The following is a 16049-nucleotide window of genomic DNA, read 5'->3' on the forward strand; positions in this document are numbered from 1 at the left end:
GTCTCGAACCTTTGCAATATTTTAGCAACTGGTACGGTTCCAGAAAGTGCGCATCCTGGCTGAACATCCGCTCTGGTGGTAGCTCTTTGCAGCGCATGAGTGGCAACTCCCAGCAGAGCTGGTGCCAACCTGTGTCACTCCCTAGATCCAGAGTATCACAGATGAGTCACGAGGCTCAATCCGGAGAAAGAACCCAGCCAACACTCGGCTCCGCCTCAACGTCCCAGAAGAGTCGGCTGGTGACAGCGAGGAGAAACCAGAGGAGGAGGTGTGCAGCTGGGGTGGTTCGGCCCCAGCCAGTGGGAGCAGAACCTTTGCCCTCCAAAGGAGTCACCTGCTGCCCCTTCATTCAACCGTCAGGTGCAGCTGATCCATGACCAGAGTGCTCCCAGCTGCCCCAGCAGCTCGCCGTCCCCAGGAGAGGAGCCTGAGGGGGAGGGGGAGACAGATCCTGAGAAGGTGCATCTCACCTGGACCAAGGACAAGTCGGTGGCAGAGAAGAATAAGGGCCCCAGTCCCGTCTCCTCTGAGGGCATCAAGGACTTCTTCAGCATGAAGCCGTACGGGCCTGGGGGCTAAGGGCTGGGGGCTGGGGTGAGCCGAAAGCAGCGAGCCTGTGCCCCATGGCAGAGCAAGTGAGCAGCTGTCCTGGTCTGCGGTCTGCAGACCCAGCTCAGACATTTTCTTGGTTTCCCCATCTGAGACTTGGGGGGTTGGGCCTGATTGCCAAGGCTCAGAATTCCCAGGTGCAGGCAGTGGACAGGTAAAGGATGTGAGGGAAGGGGGGACAGGACCAGGCTCACTCGGGGCAAATGACGGTGGCGCAAGCCCCCAGCCTCTTCCTCTCTTTTGACCCCTCTTTCTTTCTCTCTCTGCTTCTCTTGTGTTTCCTGAAGGGAGTGGGAGAACTTGTAAGTGCTTCAGCATTTTTTCATTCTCTCTCCTAGGCTGGCCGGGGTCCCTACCCTCCTCACTCTATCACGAACCCCCAGTTGGTGCCCCTGACCTCTGGGGTCTCTGAAGAGCCCAGCTGAGAGAGGTCTGGGGTTGGCGGTCCCCGGCTTGCGAGGACCGGGTCCCACCCAGCAGCGCAGGTCGGGCTGGGAGGGCGGCTGGATCCAGCCGGTCCCTCCCCCGGGCTCACGCGCTCTCCGCCCCTCCTTCCTCCCGCAGGAACCAGTCCAACGTGCGGCGCATGCACACGGCCGTGCGGCTGAACGAGGTCATCGTGCAGAAATCCCGGGACGCCAAGCTTGTTTTGCTCAACATGCCTGGGCCTCCTCGCAACCGCAATGGCGACGAAAACTGTATCCTGGACTTAAAATTGGGGGAAAAGGGAGGTGGACGCCAGGGAACCTGGGTCCTAGCTCTGGGATGGAAGAGCTGAGCCCCTCCTGCGTCCGGATCAGCACCTCGGACAGGGGCACGGGCGCAAGCGTTCCCTGGCTGCCCAGCGCTACCCCAGTTTCGTCGGGAGGGAAGGGCACCGCGTCTTTCTCCTTGACCCGCTCTCAGACATGGAATTCCTCGAGGTCCTCACAGAGCACCTGGACCGGGTGATGCTGGTCCGCGGCGGCGGCCGCGAGGTCATCACCATCTACTCCTGAGAGCCAGGACTGCCACCCGGGCCCGAGCGCCCGGCCCCGCGGCCCCGGAGTCTCGCCGCGCCCCCCGCCGCTGTCGCCGTTTACATCCAGATCCTGTGCCCGAGCCCTGGCCCCTTACCCCGCTGCCTGAAGCCGGAGGCCACGCCCGTCGGCGCTGACTCGGAGACGGCGCCCCCCGCGCGGAAACCGGAGCCCCCGAGAGCCCCGCTGGCCTGTCGGTCTGCGCTGCCCTGTTTCTAAGCCCGGCCTCGTCCCGCCGGAGGAGACGCTGCAATACAGGTCGGAGGAGGCACGGAGAGCAGAGGAGCTGGGGCCTTGAGGACCCCCAGGTAGTCCACGCGGGCCCTTCCCCTCCCACGCCCCGCCGCGGCCCTCGCTCCGCGCTCCGCGGCGCTGCTCCCCGGCTCCCGGCGGCGCGGGGTGGGAAGGCCGCGCTCGCCTCCGCCGCCTGCTCCCCGAACCGTGGGGCGCGCGCCGGCCGAGCCTATACATAGTGTACAGGAGACATCGAGTGTATTTTTAACGTCCCCATATTTATGTGACTAGAAGCGCAACGGACTTCTCTTCTCGCCACTGTCGAGCTCTCCCGCTGGGGGCACCGCGGAGAGGCGGAGGCCTCGGGAAGCTGGGTTTTCTTGACGTCTGAGAGTTTGAGAGCCAAAGTGCTTTAGGCCCAGGCGGGGGTCGTGGTCCTAGTCCCTCGACACCCCCGCCCTGCTCTCGCCTCCTTGCCCTTTGCGCACGCACTTGGCTTCCCACCCTTCCTCCAGTTCTTTTTGGAGACGCGGTGAGACGTGTCCAGCTTTTCCTGGATTCGCCTCCCAGCGGATGTGAGCTTCCACGGCGGCTGCAGAGGCGCGCGCAACCTCTTCTCATCGGCTCCTATGCAAGTTGGGGCCAGGATAGGGGAGGGGCGCTCCTCGAGGGGGAGAAACCGAGAGAGGCCCGCGCCCCACCGAGGAAAGCCCCGCCCCGGTGCCTTCGCTGGGGAGCAGGCGTCTCTCCTCAGTCGGCTTGTCGCCTGCTCCCCCTATCCCATGGCTCCTCGCCAAAGACTGAAATCGTGGAGCTGGAGGGGGCCCCCTCCCCGGAGTTTCCTCCCTGGGACAGGTGAGGGAGGAGGGGGCGATTCTGGTCTAGGGGCCGAACCCAGAGGGAGGCTCCAGCGCCACCCCTGATGTTTCCTCCCCCAGGGAGGCAGCTCTGGCCTCGGGGACCCAGTCGCCTGCTCCGTGCTCTGGGGCTGGGCCTCCAGCTTTGTCTCCCAGGCACCTGGGCCTGGGGGAGGGCTGGAGTCGCCACGCACTTCTTTCTTAGCGCCTCTCTGCCCTCCTCTAACTAGGACCCAAGGCCTTTGGCTTCCCCACCTCCAGTCTTTGGCGCTTCCGCTCCACCCGCCTGGTCTGAAGCGCCCTCTGTCCTTAGAGAAAGCGCATTGGCCGGGTTCCCTTTCCCCAGGGTACGCTACTAAGGGGGACAGGCACTGCATGCTCGTTCCAGCACTCTCTGGGACTGGGTACAGTACCTCCAGCCCCAGGGCCCTGACCTACAGCACCTAGTTAGACACATCTTGCCCACCTCCCAGAGCTGGGGCCACCGAGAACTTCTGACCTCACCACCTCCTTTCCTTTGAGCCCAAGGTGAAGAGCTGGAGCCATCCTAGACAGGGTCAGGCTGGGGGTAGGTCTGGAGGTCTCCCGGTTAGGCCAAGGCCCCCTCTGAGATTTGATCAGGGGCCTAAGTAGATTCTTTTATGTATCCATCACAAAGTTGGAGGTGTTAGACACCAGCCCCCTGCATCCTTCAAAAGACCTCCATCTGAGAACCACAGCTGGCTCCCCCGCCTTCTGGGGGCCTGAATATTTCAGAGCTGAAGTTGTGGGCTGCATAGGAGAAAGGGGCGGTATCAACTTCAATTAGGGAACCAAAGTTGCACTATCTGGGCCCAGACTGTCTGGTTGGCAAGAGCAAAGTTTCCGTTGATGAAAAAAACATCCCACAACAAAATCCCAAGTTTTCTGTGCTACATGTGCAATATTTGTTATGAATGTTATCAGAAGTCATTCATCAAATTATCTTTATAATCACTGTAGCTAGATGTTTCATGTCCATCCAAGTGACTTTTATTCTGAGTGCAATATTTCAATAGCCTTGTAGTGATAACTAGTGTTGCTTTTGTTTTAGACGATCTATGTGCAGGGCAATGCAATGAAGTTGAAAACCCTTGTAAATAGGAGAGGTTGCAAACCAAATCAAGAGTATTTATTACTATTATTACTATTATTAGGCCTGCCTTTAATTTTCAGTGTTTCAGTATTCCGCATCCTGCCTCAGTATTGATCTTGTGTTCTTTGTGCCAATATGAAAAGGAGAGGGTTGGTTCTTTCCTTTATTGTTGAATGCTCCCATTTAATGCTTTATGGCTTTTACTGTATTAATTTTTTAGACTCCCGTCTGCACAAAATGCAATAAAAATAATTTTATTATACCCTTCATGGCCTGAGGTGTGCTATTTGGACACTCCAGGGGCCCTCCAGGAGGACCCCACACTCTTCATCAGAAACACCGACCCTCACTGACAGAAAAGTTGGGCTGACGCCCCAGGTCTGGTTATCTGATTCGTATACTGTCAGCTCTGGGGCCCTGGCCTGGAGGGCACCGCACCATCATCATCTCCTAAGAGACTGGTAGGCACTTACTAGCTGCCAGGCTGCACTGATACTCCCTGCGAGGCGAGGAGCACGTACTAGGTCAAGTTCAGTGCTACTGGCACTTTGATTCCTAACCCCCTGGGGACCTGTGTCACCCACTTCACCACAGCCACCCCAAGTCTACTAAATGCTCTTCAAGGCCCCTTCAGGTTCTGTACGGATTCTGCCAACTTTCTGCCCAATAGGTAGAAAAGAGGGTGGCAACTGAGAAAAAAGTGAACAGGAGAGTGCCCCCCTCACCACCCCCCAACAATGGCCATCAACTAGAAATGGCCGCCTCATAGCCTGTCTTCCTTTCCTGGAATAAGAGGACAAGCCTGCTGACAGAAAGAATGACTACCACAAGCAGGATGTTGAATACAGCATTATAATTAGCCAGTGGGCTTTTGCTTGGGGCTGTTATCAAGAGCGTCTAGCTAGCTGAGCATGCACACAGAGAAGGTAGGGTTAAAACAGGTTTTGAGGCCTGACTGTAGGTTGAGGACAAGGCAGGGCCCCTCACCACCTGATTCTGGGAAAGAGTGTCCTGAAAAGACATGCTGCAGATATTCACACGCAAGAAAGATGAACACAGCTTTTACTTTTTCATTTTAATTAAAAAGTAATCATTTCACCTTATTAACAACACAAGAGTTCCAAAGAGGAAAAAAAAAAAACCCACTATGTAACACAAACAAGTTGGAACATAAAACGCTGCCATTTGGGGACCTTGAGTTTAGAAACCATTGTTTGCTCTGCCACTGGCAGGGACTCAGCTGAAGTTGCGGCTCTCCCTCACCCCTGCTGGGGCCCGAGACTGTGATCCTCAGGGCTGTAATGAGCACACTCTCTAGGGAGAGGGCAGCTTCCTGTGGCTCCACATGGAGCAGTAGCCAGGAGCCCTCCCCCAACAATTTCATTCTGGCTCTGAAGTCATGAACAGCCGTCTGTCTCGAGAACATGTCCAGCTACCAAAAGTCTGACATCAAAATGGTCCCTATCTCCTGCTGCTCAGAAAACAGAGAAAGAGTCTAGATGAAAACAAGAGCCTGGGTTTTTGAGCCAAAAGCTCAAAACAAATCACGAAGAAATGGATGTTCACGGCCAGAGTCTCAGTACCGACTCCGTGGAAGTGCCGCTGAAGAGGGGGATGCTGACAGAAATGGTGAGGGGGAAGAGCGGTGGGGCCCAGATTCACAGTTTGGGTTAAACTGCTGCTGAATGGAGCTGTTCAGTCCATTGGAGATCCTCCAACAAAATGAAAACAAAAAAGAAAAAACAAAAAACCATCTTGGCTCAGGCAGAAAAGTTCCTTCTTCTGTGGCTGCTGTGGTTAGTCCTCAACAATCCGGAGTAGCTGATTTATGAATCCTTAAGCAGACCCCCAAACTTGTGGGATGGGGGTTTGATGACATTGCGCCTGCCAAAGCCAGTTTGCTTCTCTGCAACTCTAGGCAAGGGCTGTAGGCAGGAGCTGGAGCTCTGGTCCACACATATGAAGCTGGAAAGACTTGGTAGGTTCAAAGTGAGCAAAGGTGGTGGCCACTGATGTGACAAATGCCATTCCAAACTCAGCCAGCTGGGCCTGGCTTCTTCCTTTCCTCTCCCAAATCCAGCAGACAGAAGGACCAGAGAAATCCCACCAAATATAAACTTAGCCCAGACACTTGTACTGCCCAAGTGACCCCAGAGATATTTATTTTCTACAGAAAAACAAAAAACAAAACCGAAAATAGATACAGCCCCCAATACAGTATAAACTGACTTTGTAAGGAATAAACAACATAGCCTTGAGCAGGAGAGAGAGCAGGTGGTAGAAACTTACGACATTTGATGTAGACCTGGAGAGCGCAAAGAACATCCTCCAAACAACTCTATTTAGAACCGGGAGGAGGCCAAGGGATGAGGGAACCAGGGGTAGTTGAAAGATTAGCCTCAGTAATGCCTCTGGTAAGATCCCATGGGGGCCTGCGGCTGCCCCACCTGTGCTGTGGTCTGGCTAACCAGGTGGGAGAGAGCAGGGCCACTCTGGATCAGGGTGTCCAGAGCCTTCTGTACACTTGGATTGTCAAAGTTGATACTTATGGAAGACACAGGCCTCTGGCTAGCCATGTTGCTAGGAGGTGCCAGGCGACTGGAAGGCTGGCCAAAGAGCCCTTCAGAAGGAGCCCCAGGTCTGGGGCCCATGTTCCGAGCAGATCCTGTCTGTCCCAAAATGTTTGGAGGCTGATTGCCAGAGGCTTGTGATCTTTGCTGAGGCTGGCTGTTCGCTGCCGTGGAAAAATTCTGGTTCTGGGTGCTTCCGGCAACAACTGAGGGGGATGCAGAGCTGCTATTGGCCGCAACTGTGCCACTATTGAAGAGGCTGAGGATTTTGGCCTGAAGCTCTTGCTGGGAGGTGGGGGGTGCAGCTGGAGTGGATGTAGCAGAGGGGAGCACTTGGCCGCTCTGGAGCGGTTGGGGGCTTGGCTGTGTCTTCAGCGAGGCACCCGAGGTCGCCCCGAGTGATTGGCGGGAAATCGGGCCTGAAAGACAGAAGAGGGAAGTATCTCGTTGAAAGCACCCCCCAAGGGCAGGAGGCCGAGCATCCAAAGGAAGAACAACAATCACTGAGTCACATCAATCACATAGTACACAGACAATAACATCAATTTCCCAAAGGGGTCACTTCATGGTATGTGCTGTTTACAGAAACTAACCTAGTTCCCTCAGGGAACTGCTACAAAATAAACACACACACACAAAAGGGCATCCATCCTGGCTACCAGGCAGCCAGTAATACTAGTCCACCCACCATCACATTAACTACCGGGATCAGAATTCAACACCCAAATCTTAAGTTGTCATTATCATCATATCAGCATGGATAACCCATGGGAGAACCCACGGGATGGACTCATTTCCCTTACCCACCCCAAGAGCCCTGGGCCTGCCACCCTCCCAACAGAGCCTGGGGATTAGAGAAATGCAGAGTCAGAACTTCACCTCGGCCCTGCCTCGTAGCTCACCAGGCAGAGAGTCGGTGCTGCTCCTCATAAGCCGCTCCTTCCGCTCTCGAAGGTAGTTGATGATCTTGTCAGTCTCTTCGGCAGTGAGGTACCTGTTGTCTGCCAGCAGGTTAATGAGGCTCTGGATGGCTGGAGGGTGGCCCCCGCGCACTCCCTCCTCAGGGCCTCCTCGCTCTCTTTCCTGTAGGATGGCTTCATCGGCCATCTTGGCTGCCTGTCTGGCAATTTCCTCACGTTCTTTCTCCCGGCACTCATTCTTGTAGCGTTCATAATTTCTGGCTACCAGCACCATGGCATCTGCCTGGGGCATGTTGCGATGCTCTGTAGGAGGGAATGACAAGAGTTATTTTCTCCTATTACGTATCTGAGTGCCCGCTTGCTGCACTCTGCCAAGCCTTCCCTAACCTCACATCAGTAAGAAAACCGTTTTGGTGATAAAAATCCATTTGGTAACAAAAAGCCTTGAGATTTGGGGTGGGATGGGAAGGGAGATGAAGGGTAAGAAGGGAGGTCAATGGATATCATTAGTGGGAATGTGCTCCTTTGCACAGAGCTGGTTCTTTGGAGAATTTCTAGATTACAGACTTGTAGTAAAAACCAAAGAAACATGACAGCCTCCCACAGATTCAAACAGATCATGTGGGGAATAGCCATGGGAGGCAGGCCCAGCAGCCTGTAGACCAGCAGCAGGAGGCCAACAAGCCCCTCTGGAAAGCTGGCTCTCCACTGTGCTCCTCAGGACTGAGCTGGCCTACTGTTTTTGAATTCATCAGTTCAAAAGTCATGGATTAAGATCAAATCGTGACCCTAAATAACCTCCTCTCCTCACCCATGGGCAATGTGGTTTACAGGGCGGTGAGAAGACTCTTCAGAATTTTATATATGTGCCCTCCCACATCTTGAGGATTATTCTCAAGACAGACAAATGACCCACTGGAGATCTTTATACATTCTATGGTTATGGGGGTTACTGGTCAGGCAAAGAGAGATCCGGGGTGTGGTGGGAAAAGGGAAAGTCTGTGGTGTAAGAGCAATGAGCACAGCATCAGCTGGCAGAGTCTCAACCCTCTGGGCTTAAAGTACTAACAAGCTACTTCAGAGAAGGACTTCAAGAAGCCATCCCTGGGCCTCTAAAGAGCAGGGCCTCATAGCCCCTGCTCACTTCTCCAGCTCACCTACAAATAGTATCCTAAATGCCTGTTACACTCTCTGTCCCCCATTAGAAACGGGGTAAAAGCAAGGATTCTATTGCATTCAGTGGAGTATGTGGCAGAGGTGTGCTGGAGCCAGATCTCACTGGTGAGAGCCAGTTGTGTGCATTTCTTCCCAACTCTCCCTTCAGTGGCTTCATGTTGATGGCTTGAAATAAAATATGGTGGGAATATTTACACTATGAAAATCAGCAAATGCTGTAAACCATCACCCCCTATCCCAGGCTGTTACTAATTGATACCTCCATAGAGGTGGACATCTAGTGCCTATTTCTCCACATCTGAGTTGACACTGGGTATTGTCATTCTTTTTAATTCTTGCCAGATTAATTCCTGACAGATAAAAATGGTATTTTATTTCATCTAATCTGCTTCTTTTGCTGACTTTTTGGGGGAAAAAAATCAAGCAGTAAAGCTTTATAACAAACTGGAAATGAGGTTCTTAAAGATCTCCACTTGGCCAGGTATAAAAGAATTTAAAAATGTTTAAAGATGTATTGAGAAAAACCAGGGTTTTAAAAAACAAGTTTGTCTTTTTACCTATAAAAAAAGATGCTGTTAGGTAAAAATGATAAAAAATAAACAAAAACTCATTCTCCACAGATAATGTAGATAGTCACAGTTTCTGGTCAATGGGCAAAAACCAAGTATTTAACGTCTTTACTCCAATCTTTTGTTCATTTCTTATTGCTTATCACAAAGTACTCCAGAACTGGTTGTTAAGACATTTGCCAGCACACCACTGTGTAATGGCCAAGTACAGCATTATAGATAGCGGGCCCAGAACCGTGAGACTATCAAATGAATGACTATGCAAGTCTCCTCCAGTGTACTTGGAGAAGGACCCTCCCTTGTCTGAGCTGAAGATATCAGAGTCATTAGCCCAAAATCTGCTTCTTAGGAATAAGGCTTAAAATGAACTAGTAGCTACCTTTGGGATTTTGACCCACTTAAGCCTCCGTACCTTGTGGGGTTCCAAACATGATGTTGACTGTACAGGAGCGGTGAATCTGGTGTTGCTGGGTGATGACAATAGCAAAAGGAGATCCTCCTCTGCTAACATCCTCCAAGGCTTGTGAAAGCGACACCTCTGTGTTGAGGAAGATCAAGTCCACTACCATGCCTAGGTCTCGTACCTTCCGCCCCACAGATTCAGCATAATCTCTGTAAACAAACAAACACAAAAAAACCAGGATTCAGGTGAGCACTTCCCTGACCAACTCCAAATCTTCACACTGTTGTCTCAGCCAGCTGTGTGTGCTCATATAGAGAACTCAAACCCTAGCTCACCCCTAGTGCTTTCTTCGGGCTCTGAGGCTCTAGACCAATTCCCTTTACACTGGCTCAGAATCGTTTTGACTTGCCTAAGGTCACACAGGAAGTTGCCAGTAGACAGTATTTGATACCCAGGTCCTTCTCTTGATTCTCTAGTCTGATGTTCCTTCCTTAACACCATCCTGCTTCCTATGACTGTGGCACTTGTCTGTCTTTGGGAAGGCTGCATAAGCCAGTGGGGAAACCATGGGCTTTAATGCTAGAAATGTGGGTTTGGATCCCAGGCCTAACATTTACTTGCAAAGTTGTGAAGTTTTAAGCAAGTCCCTTTACCTCTTACAAACCTGTTTCTTTACTAATGAAACAGGAATACAGCTCAGCTCATATGTTATTTCCTTGGCCATCCCTCCAATCTAATTTAGATCCCTGGTGCTCTCTTTTCTCATCACCTATTTATTTTTGTCACCTGCCCAATTAGGGTGTAAGCTCTACAGTGTGTATATCTGCTATTACTATTATAGCCCCAGTACCTAGCATCTGCCATACATGCAAAAAATTTGCTGAATACACATTTAATATGATTACCATGAGAACTAAAAATAATTCCTGTAAAGTACCTAGCATGAGGTAGACACAAGGTAGGTGTTCGGAAAATAATAGCTATTATCATGTGTCCAAAAAAAGCTATCTATAGTGAAAGCAGCATTTATCTCTGAACAAGACAGCCAAGAGCCTGTGAACTCTGCCTGCCGCTTAGTGTCTCAACACCTATTTCCCTAGTCACTGCCTTGAAATTAGCTCTTTAACCCCAAACTGCTAGGAAATACATGAAGTTATTTACTAAGTACCACCTGGGGAAAGGGAACATAGCTACTGCCAAGCCCATAGCTGCTGTACTCCCTCCTGCTCCTTTGCTCTGCCTCTTCAAGAAGACAATGTAAATAGAGTGGAGTAACACGATGCTGTGAGCTCTGGCTTGGCTAACATGGTCACTTAACAGTTTTGCAAGGCCACAGCACTTCACGAAGACTTGGTTCTTGGCTGACGAATGCAGAGACACACACATGCCTCCCAAAGTATTAGGGATCTGGGGCTGTCCCATGGAGGGAGCACCTACTCCCTCTTCTAGTCTCAGCCCACATGGTTCAACAGGGCTAATCCCACCTCTGGCTCTAGGGATGAACTGAGTCAGGTCAGTCCAAAGAGAAACCATTCCAGGACTTTTAGGTGGAACACTGGGGAAGAGAAGCTATTTCCACTGGGTTTGCTAAGCTAAGAAGACACATGTCTGGGACCAGTCCCATTCTGCCTTTATCAAGTAGAAAACCTGCCTGAGAATGAAGGCAACACTGAGGAAAGCAGTGGTTAAGACACCAAAGACCAAGTCTTGATGACATGGCTTGATCCTAGATGTGGCCACACCTCAACTTTGCAGTTAAGCAAACTAAAAATGCTCCTTTTGGGGTTAAGCTAGTCTGAATTGAGTTTTCTGGTACCTACAACTGAAAGAGCTCTGACTAATGCAGCACATCAATGCCAGAATATGTAGCCCAAGTTCAGTGGGTAGAGCTGCCAAGCAGGAACCTGAATTTTTTTTTTTTTTTTTTTTTTGAGACAGAGTCTCACTCTACTGCCCTGAGTAGAGTGCCGTGGCGTCGGCCTAGCTCACAGCAACCTCAAACTCCTGGGCTCAAGCGATCCTACTGCCTCAGCCTCCCAGGTAGCTGGGAATACAGGCATGTGCCATCATGCCCGACTAATTTTTTCTATATATTTTTAGTTGTCCATCTAATTTCTTTCTATTTTTAGTAGAGACGGGGTCTCGCTCTTGCTCAGGCTGGTCTTGAACTCCTGAGCTCAAACAATCCGCCCGCCTCGGCCTCCCAGAGTGCTAGGATTACAGGCGTGAGCCACTGCGCCCGGCCTGAATTTCTCTTCTGACCTTTCTCTTCACTAGGGAGAAACAGCCAAAGGGTTCTTACTTAGTTTGTTTGTTGACCACAATCACAGAACAATCGACAGGCCGCTCAGCATCAAAACGTCTCTGGATTTCCTCAAAATACTGACGATAAAGCTCTTCTCTACGCCGCTCCTCACGTTTCAAACGTTCTGTAAGATACCACCAGGAAAAACTGCAATAAGGACTGAGTCACAGGCCTTATTTTAAATCCTAAACTACTTGTAGGCAAAGGTCGTAACACACAAATACTTTCTGAATTAATCCTCTAGTTTAACCCCTAAAAATAAAGTGTTATTTTTTATTATTATAAATTCATCAAAATGTAATGGTTGGATTAAAGGGCATGGCCATTTTAATGCTTCATCTTACTGCCAAACTGCCCTTTAGGAAGGCTGTTACTAATTGATACCTCCACAGTCAACACTGGGTATCACCGTTCTTTTTAACTCTCGCCAACTTGACAGATAAAAATGGTATTTCGTTATTATTCTAATCTGCTTTTTTGATGAACTTTTTGGGAAAAAAATCAAGTAGGCAAGTTTTATAACAAACTGGAGATGAGGTTCTTGGGGATCTCAACTTGGCCAACTATAGAAGAATTTAAATATCTTTAAAGACGTACTGAGAAAAAACAGGCTCTTAAAAAACAAGTTTGTCTTTACCTAAAAAAGATGCTGTTAGGTAAAAAGGATTAAAAAAAAAAAACAAACCCAAAACCCCATTCTGTACAGATAATACAAATAGTCATAGTTAACCTGGTTGATGGGCAAAAAGCAATCAATGAATGACTTTAACTCCAATCTTTTATTCATTTCTTATTGCTAGAATTTCATATTTATTTCTTCTTGCTGGATGACTAAACCAGATAAATGAGATAATTATACTAATGTTTTCTTTTCTTTTCTTGGAGAGAGGGTCTCACTCTGTCACCCGGGCTGGAGTGCAATGGTTACTGTAACCTCGAACTCCTGGGTTCAAGTGATCCTCCTGCTTCAGCTTCCTGAGTAGCTAGGACTAGAGGCGTGTGCCACCACACTCAGGTGATTTTTAAAAAATTGCTGTAGAAACAGAGTTTGGCTATTTTGTGCAGGCTGGTCTTGAATTCCTGACCTATACCGATCCTCCTGCCTCGGCCCTCCAAAGTGCTGGGATTACGGGTGTGAGCCACTGCACCCAGCCCTAATTTGCATTTTAAAAATTATTTTCAAGCCAAATGTTTTATATATGTTAACAGACTATTTGTATTTCTGCTTTTTATGAACTGCCGAGATTTGTCATTAGCCCCCTTTCAGTTGAGGCACTGGTGATTAGTTTCCTGTATCTTTTGTAAAGTGTTCTACCAGTAACAGGAATGGACTGGTTCTGTTGCTTTACCTTTTGCTCGAGAATGACTTTCTGGGCCGGGAGGGCCTCGTCCATCAAAGCTATCTCTGTAACGGTCAAAGTAAGAGTCATCCTTTCTCCTGCAATAGTCATCCATTCGTAGGTATCGGTCATAAGAGCCTTCTCTCCTGAAAAGTTAAGGAAATTTTCACAAAGATAAAAAATTCTGTCCTATCCTGCAAAAGTCAGATACAGAGAATTCTTTGGGATTAGACAAATGAGGTTTGTATCTAGGACTCAATGCTTATCAACTCTGTGGCTATGAGGGAGTTAACTTGTCTCAAAAAATGGTGAGAGGGGATGAACAGAGATGATGTACAGAAAGCACTTAGCATAGTTCTCAGCATATAGTAAATGTAAAGTCATTGGTAGGAATTATTGTTATTAGTTTTGAGGGACCATTCCATGGTCCATCAATCTCCTTTACTTGTGCTTTTTAAAAACTATAGTAAAATATATATAATAATATTTTTGCCATTTTAACCATTTTTAAGTATACAATTCATTGGTATCACATTCACAACACTGTGCAACTATCACCTCAAACAGATTTGAACTGTTTATAGCTTTTGGCTATTGTGAATAGTGTTGCCATGCACATTAATGTACAACTCACTTTGCGGTTTTTTTGGGTATATACTTGGGAGTAAAATTGATGGATCATATGGTAATTCTATGTTTAACCTTTTCAGGAACTGCTAAACTGTTTTCTACAATGGCTTTATCATTTTACATTCCTACCAGCAATTTATGAGGGTTCCAATTTCTCTACACCTTGCCAACACTAGTTATTTTCTGTGTTTTTTAAAAAATTATTATAGCCACCCTAGTAGGTGCAAAATGGTGTCTCATTAAGGCTTTGATTTGCATTTCTCTGATGACTAATGATGGTGAGCATCTTTTCATGTATCTTTTGGCTATCTGTGTATCTCCCTGTGTTTTTTGCACTATCAACACAGTTTGTACTCTGTTTCTAGAATGTCCATATGCACAAAGTTGCCTTTCATAAGCCACAGGGAGAGACCTATATTCATTCACTAAGCTTAATTCATCAATCATTCACACATTCAGCAAAATTTATTAAGCAGCACATCTACCACTTGATAGATATATTGGAAATACAAGGCTGAAAAAAATCATTGCTCCTACAGAGCTTTCAATTAATTCAGCAGAACACACCTAACAAAAAGACTTAGAAAAAAGCAAGCAGAATGGCTGTGTATGTACCTGTACATAGGATCTCGGGAATCTCTCATGTCTCTGTATCTATCATACATGGGATCCCGGTGATCTCGAAAATCCCTAGAGTCTCTTAGATCACGAAAGTCTCTAAGATCCCTCATGTCCCGAGCATCACGCATACTTCTGCTGTCTCTGTGATCCCGAATGTCTCTACTATCTCTGTGGTCCCGCAGGTCTCGGGGGTCTCGAATGTCTCTGCTATCCCGGGCATCTCGGCCATTTCTGCCATCCCTTGGCTCTCTCCTTGGACTTCCTCGAATTGGAGATCGATCACGCCTTGAATCTCGACCATCTCCAAAGCCATATGGATCCCTGTGGGAGGTAATAAGATGTAAGACAAAGAAATTGAAGGTGGCCAACCTGTCAGCTCTTTTATAAAGTCCCCACCCTCTACGTATTTTTCTTAAAACAGGGCAGCCAAAAAGTGAGAACATGACTAAAATTTTAAGGATAGTCACCCATCTAGTCAGCAAGTCTATAAGGTTCTAGAATCTCAAAAGATTGGGACATGAAAGAAAGAATGTATGACCAACAGCCAAAGGTCTTGACTAGGGTAATGGTATTTATCAGGCTTCAGGAGTAATGTGGTATTCCTTACCCATGCCAAACTGTGATTTCGATATCAATAGGTTTTCAAAGTGAAAGTGTCTTTCCCTTAGACCCTATTTTCTTCCACCAGACTTGTTTAAAAGAGACTTTACAAGGAGGAAAAGTTGGCAGGATACAGTAAGGAGTAAGACTCAAGAAGAAGAAAAGAGCAAATGGCACAATCTTATACAAAGTGATCAAAGGAACTGTCCCCAAAGTACAGAAATCTTCACTTAAAATATCTAGCATAAGCCAGGTGAGGTGGCTCACGCATGTATAACCCTAGCACTTTGGGAGGTTGAGGCAGGAGGATCGCTTGAGACCAGCCTGGACAACAGTGCAACCCTGTCTCTACCAAAAATAAAAAAAAATTAGCCAGGCATGGTGGTGCTCGCCTGTAGTTCCAAGTACTTCGGGAGGCTGAGGCAAGAGGATCGCCTAAGCCCAGGAGAGTCTGAGGTTGCAGTGAGCTATGATTGGGCCACTGTACTCTAGTCTAGGCAACATAGTGAGACCTTGTAAAATGAAAAGAAGAGGACGGCAGGAAGGAAGGAAGGAAGGAAAAATCTAGCAGCATAATCAAATTAAGGGGGGAGGAAGAAAAAAGCACAGTACACATGGCAAAGGATCAAGAGCAATTTCTCTATGTCTTCTTCAGAGATATTGAGTAGCAGTCTCTCTCAATCTGAGGGTTTATGTAGAACTTGGTTCCTTTTTGCCCATGGTGTTTAAAAAAAAAATCATAGATATGCTTGGCGTACTCTGACTCAATGTTCTTCATGAGACACTTCACCCCACCGGAAACTCATCTTCAACATATTTAAAATTAAAAACTTCTTATTCCAACTCAGCCCCATTCCTGACTTTTTCATTTCTGCCATAAATCATCCTCCCAGTTACCAAAGTTTAAGTTCTTGGAAGTTAACTTTGATTCTTCCTTCCCCATCCTCATTAATTCACTTGAGTCCTGTTCATTTTTTCTTTCCATTCCCACCGGATTTTTAAGTCTAATCCAAGCCCTTATTTCTATGCTGGTACCATCAGGTTTCTAAGAAATAACACGAAAACAAAAATCAATCTTCTGG

The 16049-nt window shown here is 48.2% G+C and overlaps 2 protein-coding genes across 4 annotated transcripts in view; one reads left to right on the plus strand and one right to left on the minus strand.

The window, feature by feature from the left end:
- The window catches only part of SLC12A5 (solute carrier family 12 (potassium/chloride transporter), member 5), a 39073-nt gene extending 34973 nt beyond the window's left edge, over positions 1-4100 (plus strand). For both annotated transcript variants that reach the window (XM_012640471.1, XM_012640472.1), the window contains exons 22-26: positions 146-268; positions 361-560; positions 897-911; positions 1174-1307; positions 1516-4100. In XM_012640471.1, the coding sequence (XP_012495925.1) occupies positions 146-268; positions 361-560; positions 897-911; positions 1174-1307; positions 1516-1607 (564 nt within the window). In that variant the 3' untranslated portion in view covers positions 1608-4100. The remainder of the gene's footprint in view (positions 1-145; positions 269-360; positions 561-896; positions 912-1173; positions 1308-1515) is intronic.
- Positions 4101-4899: 799 nt separating this feature from the next.
- The window catches only part of NCOA5 (nuclear receptor coactivator 5), a 32001-nt gene continuing 20851 nt past the window's right edge, over positions 4900-16049 (minus strand). The window contains exons 2-7 of one of the 2 annotated variants that reach the window (XM_012640475.1): positions 14362-14688; positions 13126-13262; positions 11774-11900; positions 9481-9680; positions 7306-7626; positions 4900-6822 (exon numbers count right to left, since the gene is read on the minus strand). In XM_012640475.1, coding sequence (XP_012495929.1) covers positions 6233-6822; positions 7306-7626; positions 9481-9680; positions 11774-11900; positions 13126-13262; positions 14362-14495 — 1509 coding nt within the window. In that variant the 5' untranslated portion in view covers positions 14496-14688 and the 3' untranslated portion in view covers positions 4900-6232. The remainder of the gene's footprint in view (positions 6823-7305; positions 7627-9480; positions 9681-11773; positions 11901-13125; positions 13263-14361; positions 14689-16049) is intronic. The other variant, XM_012640474.1, reaches the window with a different exon arrangement.

This window comes from Propithecus coquereli, unplaced genomic scaffold, assembly GCF_000956105.1.
Source record: "Propithecus coquereli isolate 6110/MARCELLA unplaced genomic scaffold, Pcoq_1.0 Scaffold153, whole genome shotgun sequence".
Taxonomy (NCBI): Eukaryota; Metazoa; Chordata; class Mammalia; order Primates; family Indriidae; genus Propithecus; species Propithecus coquereli.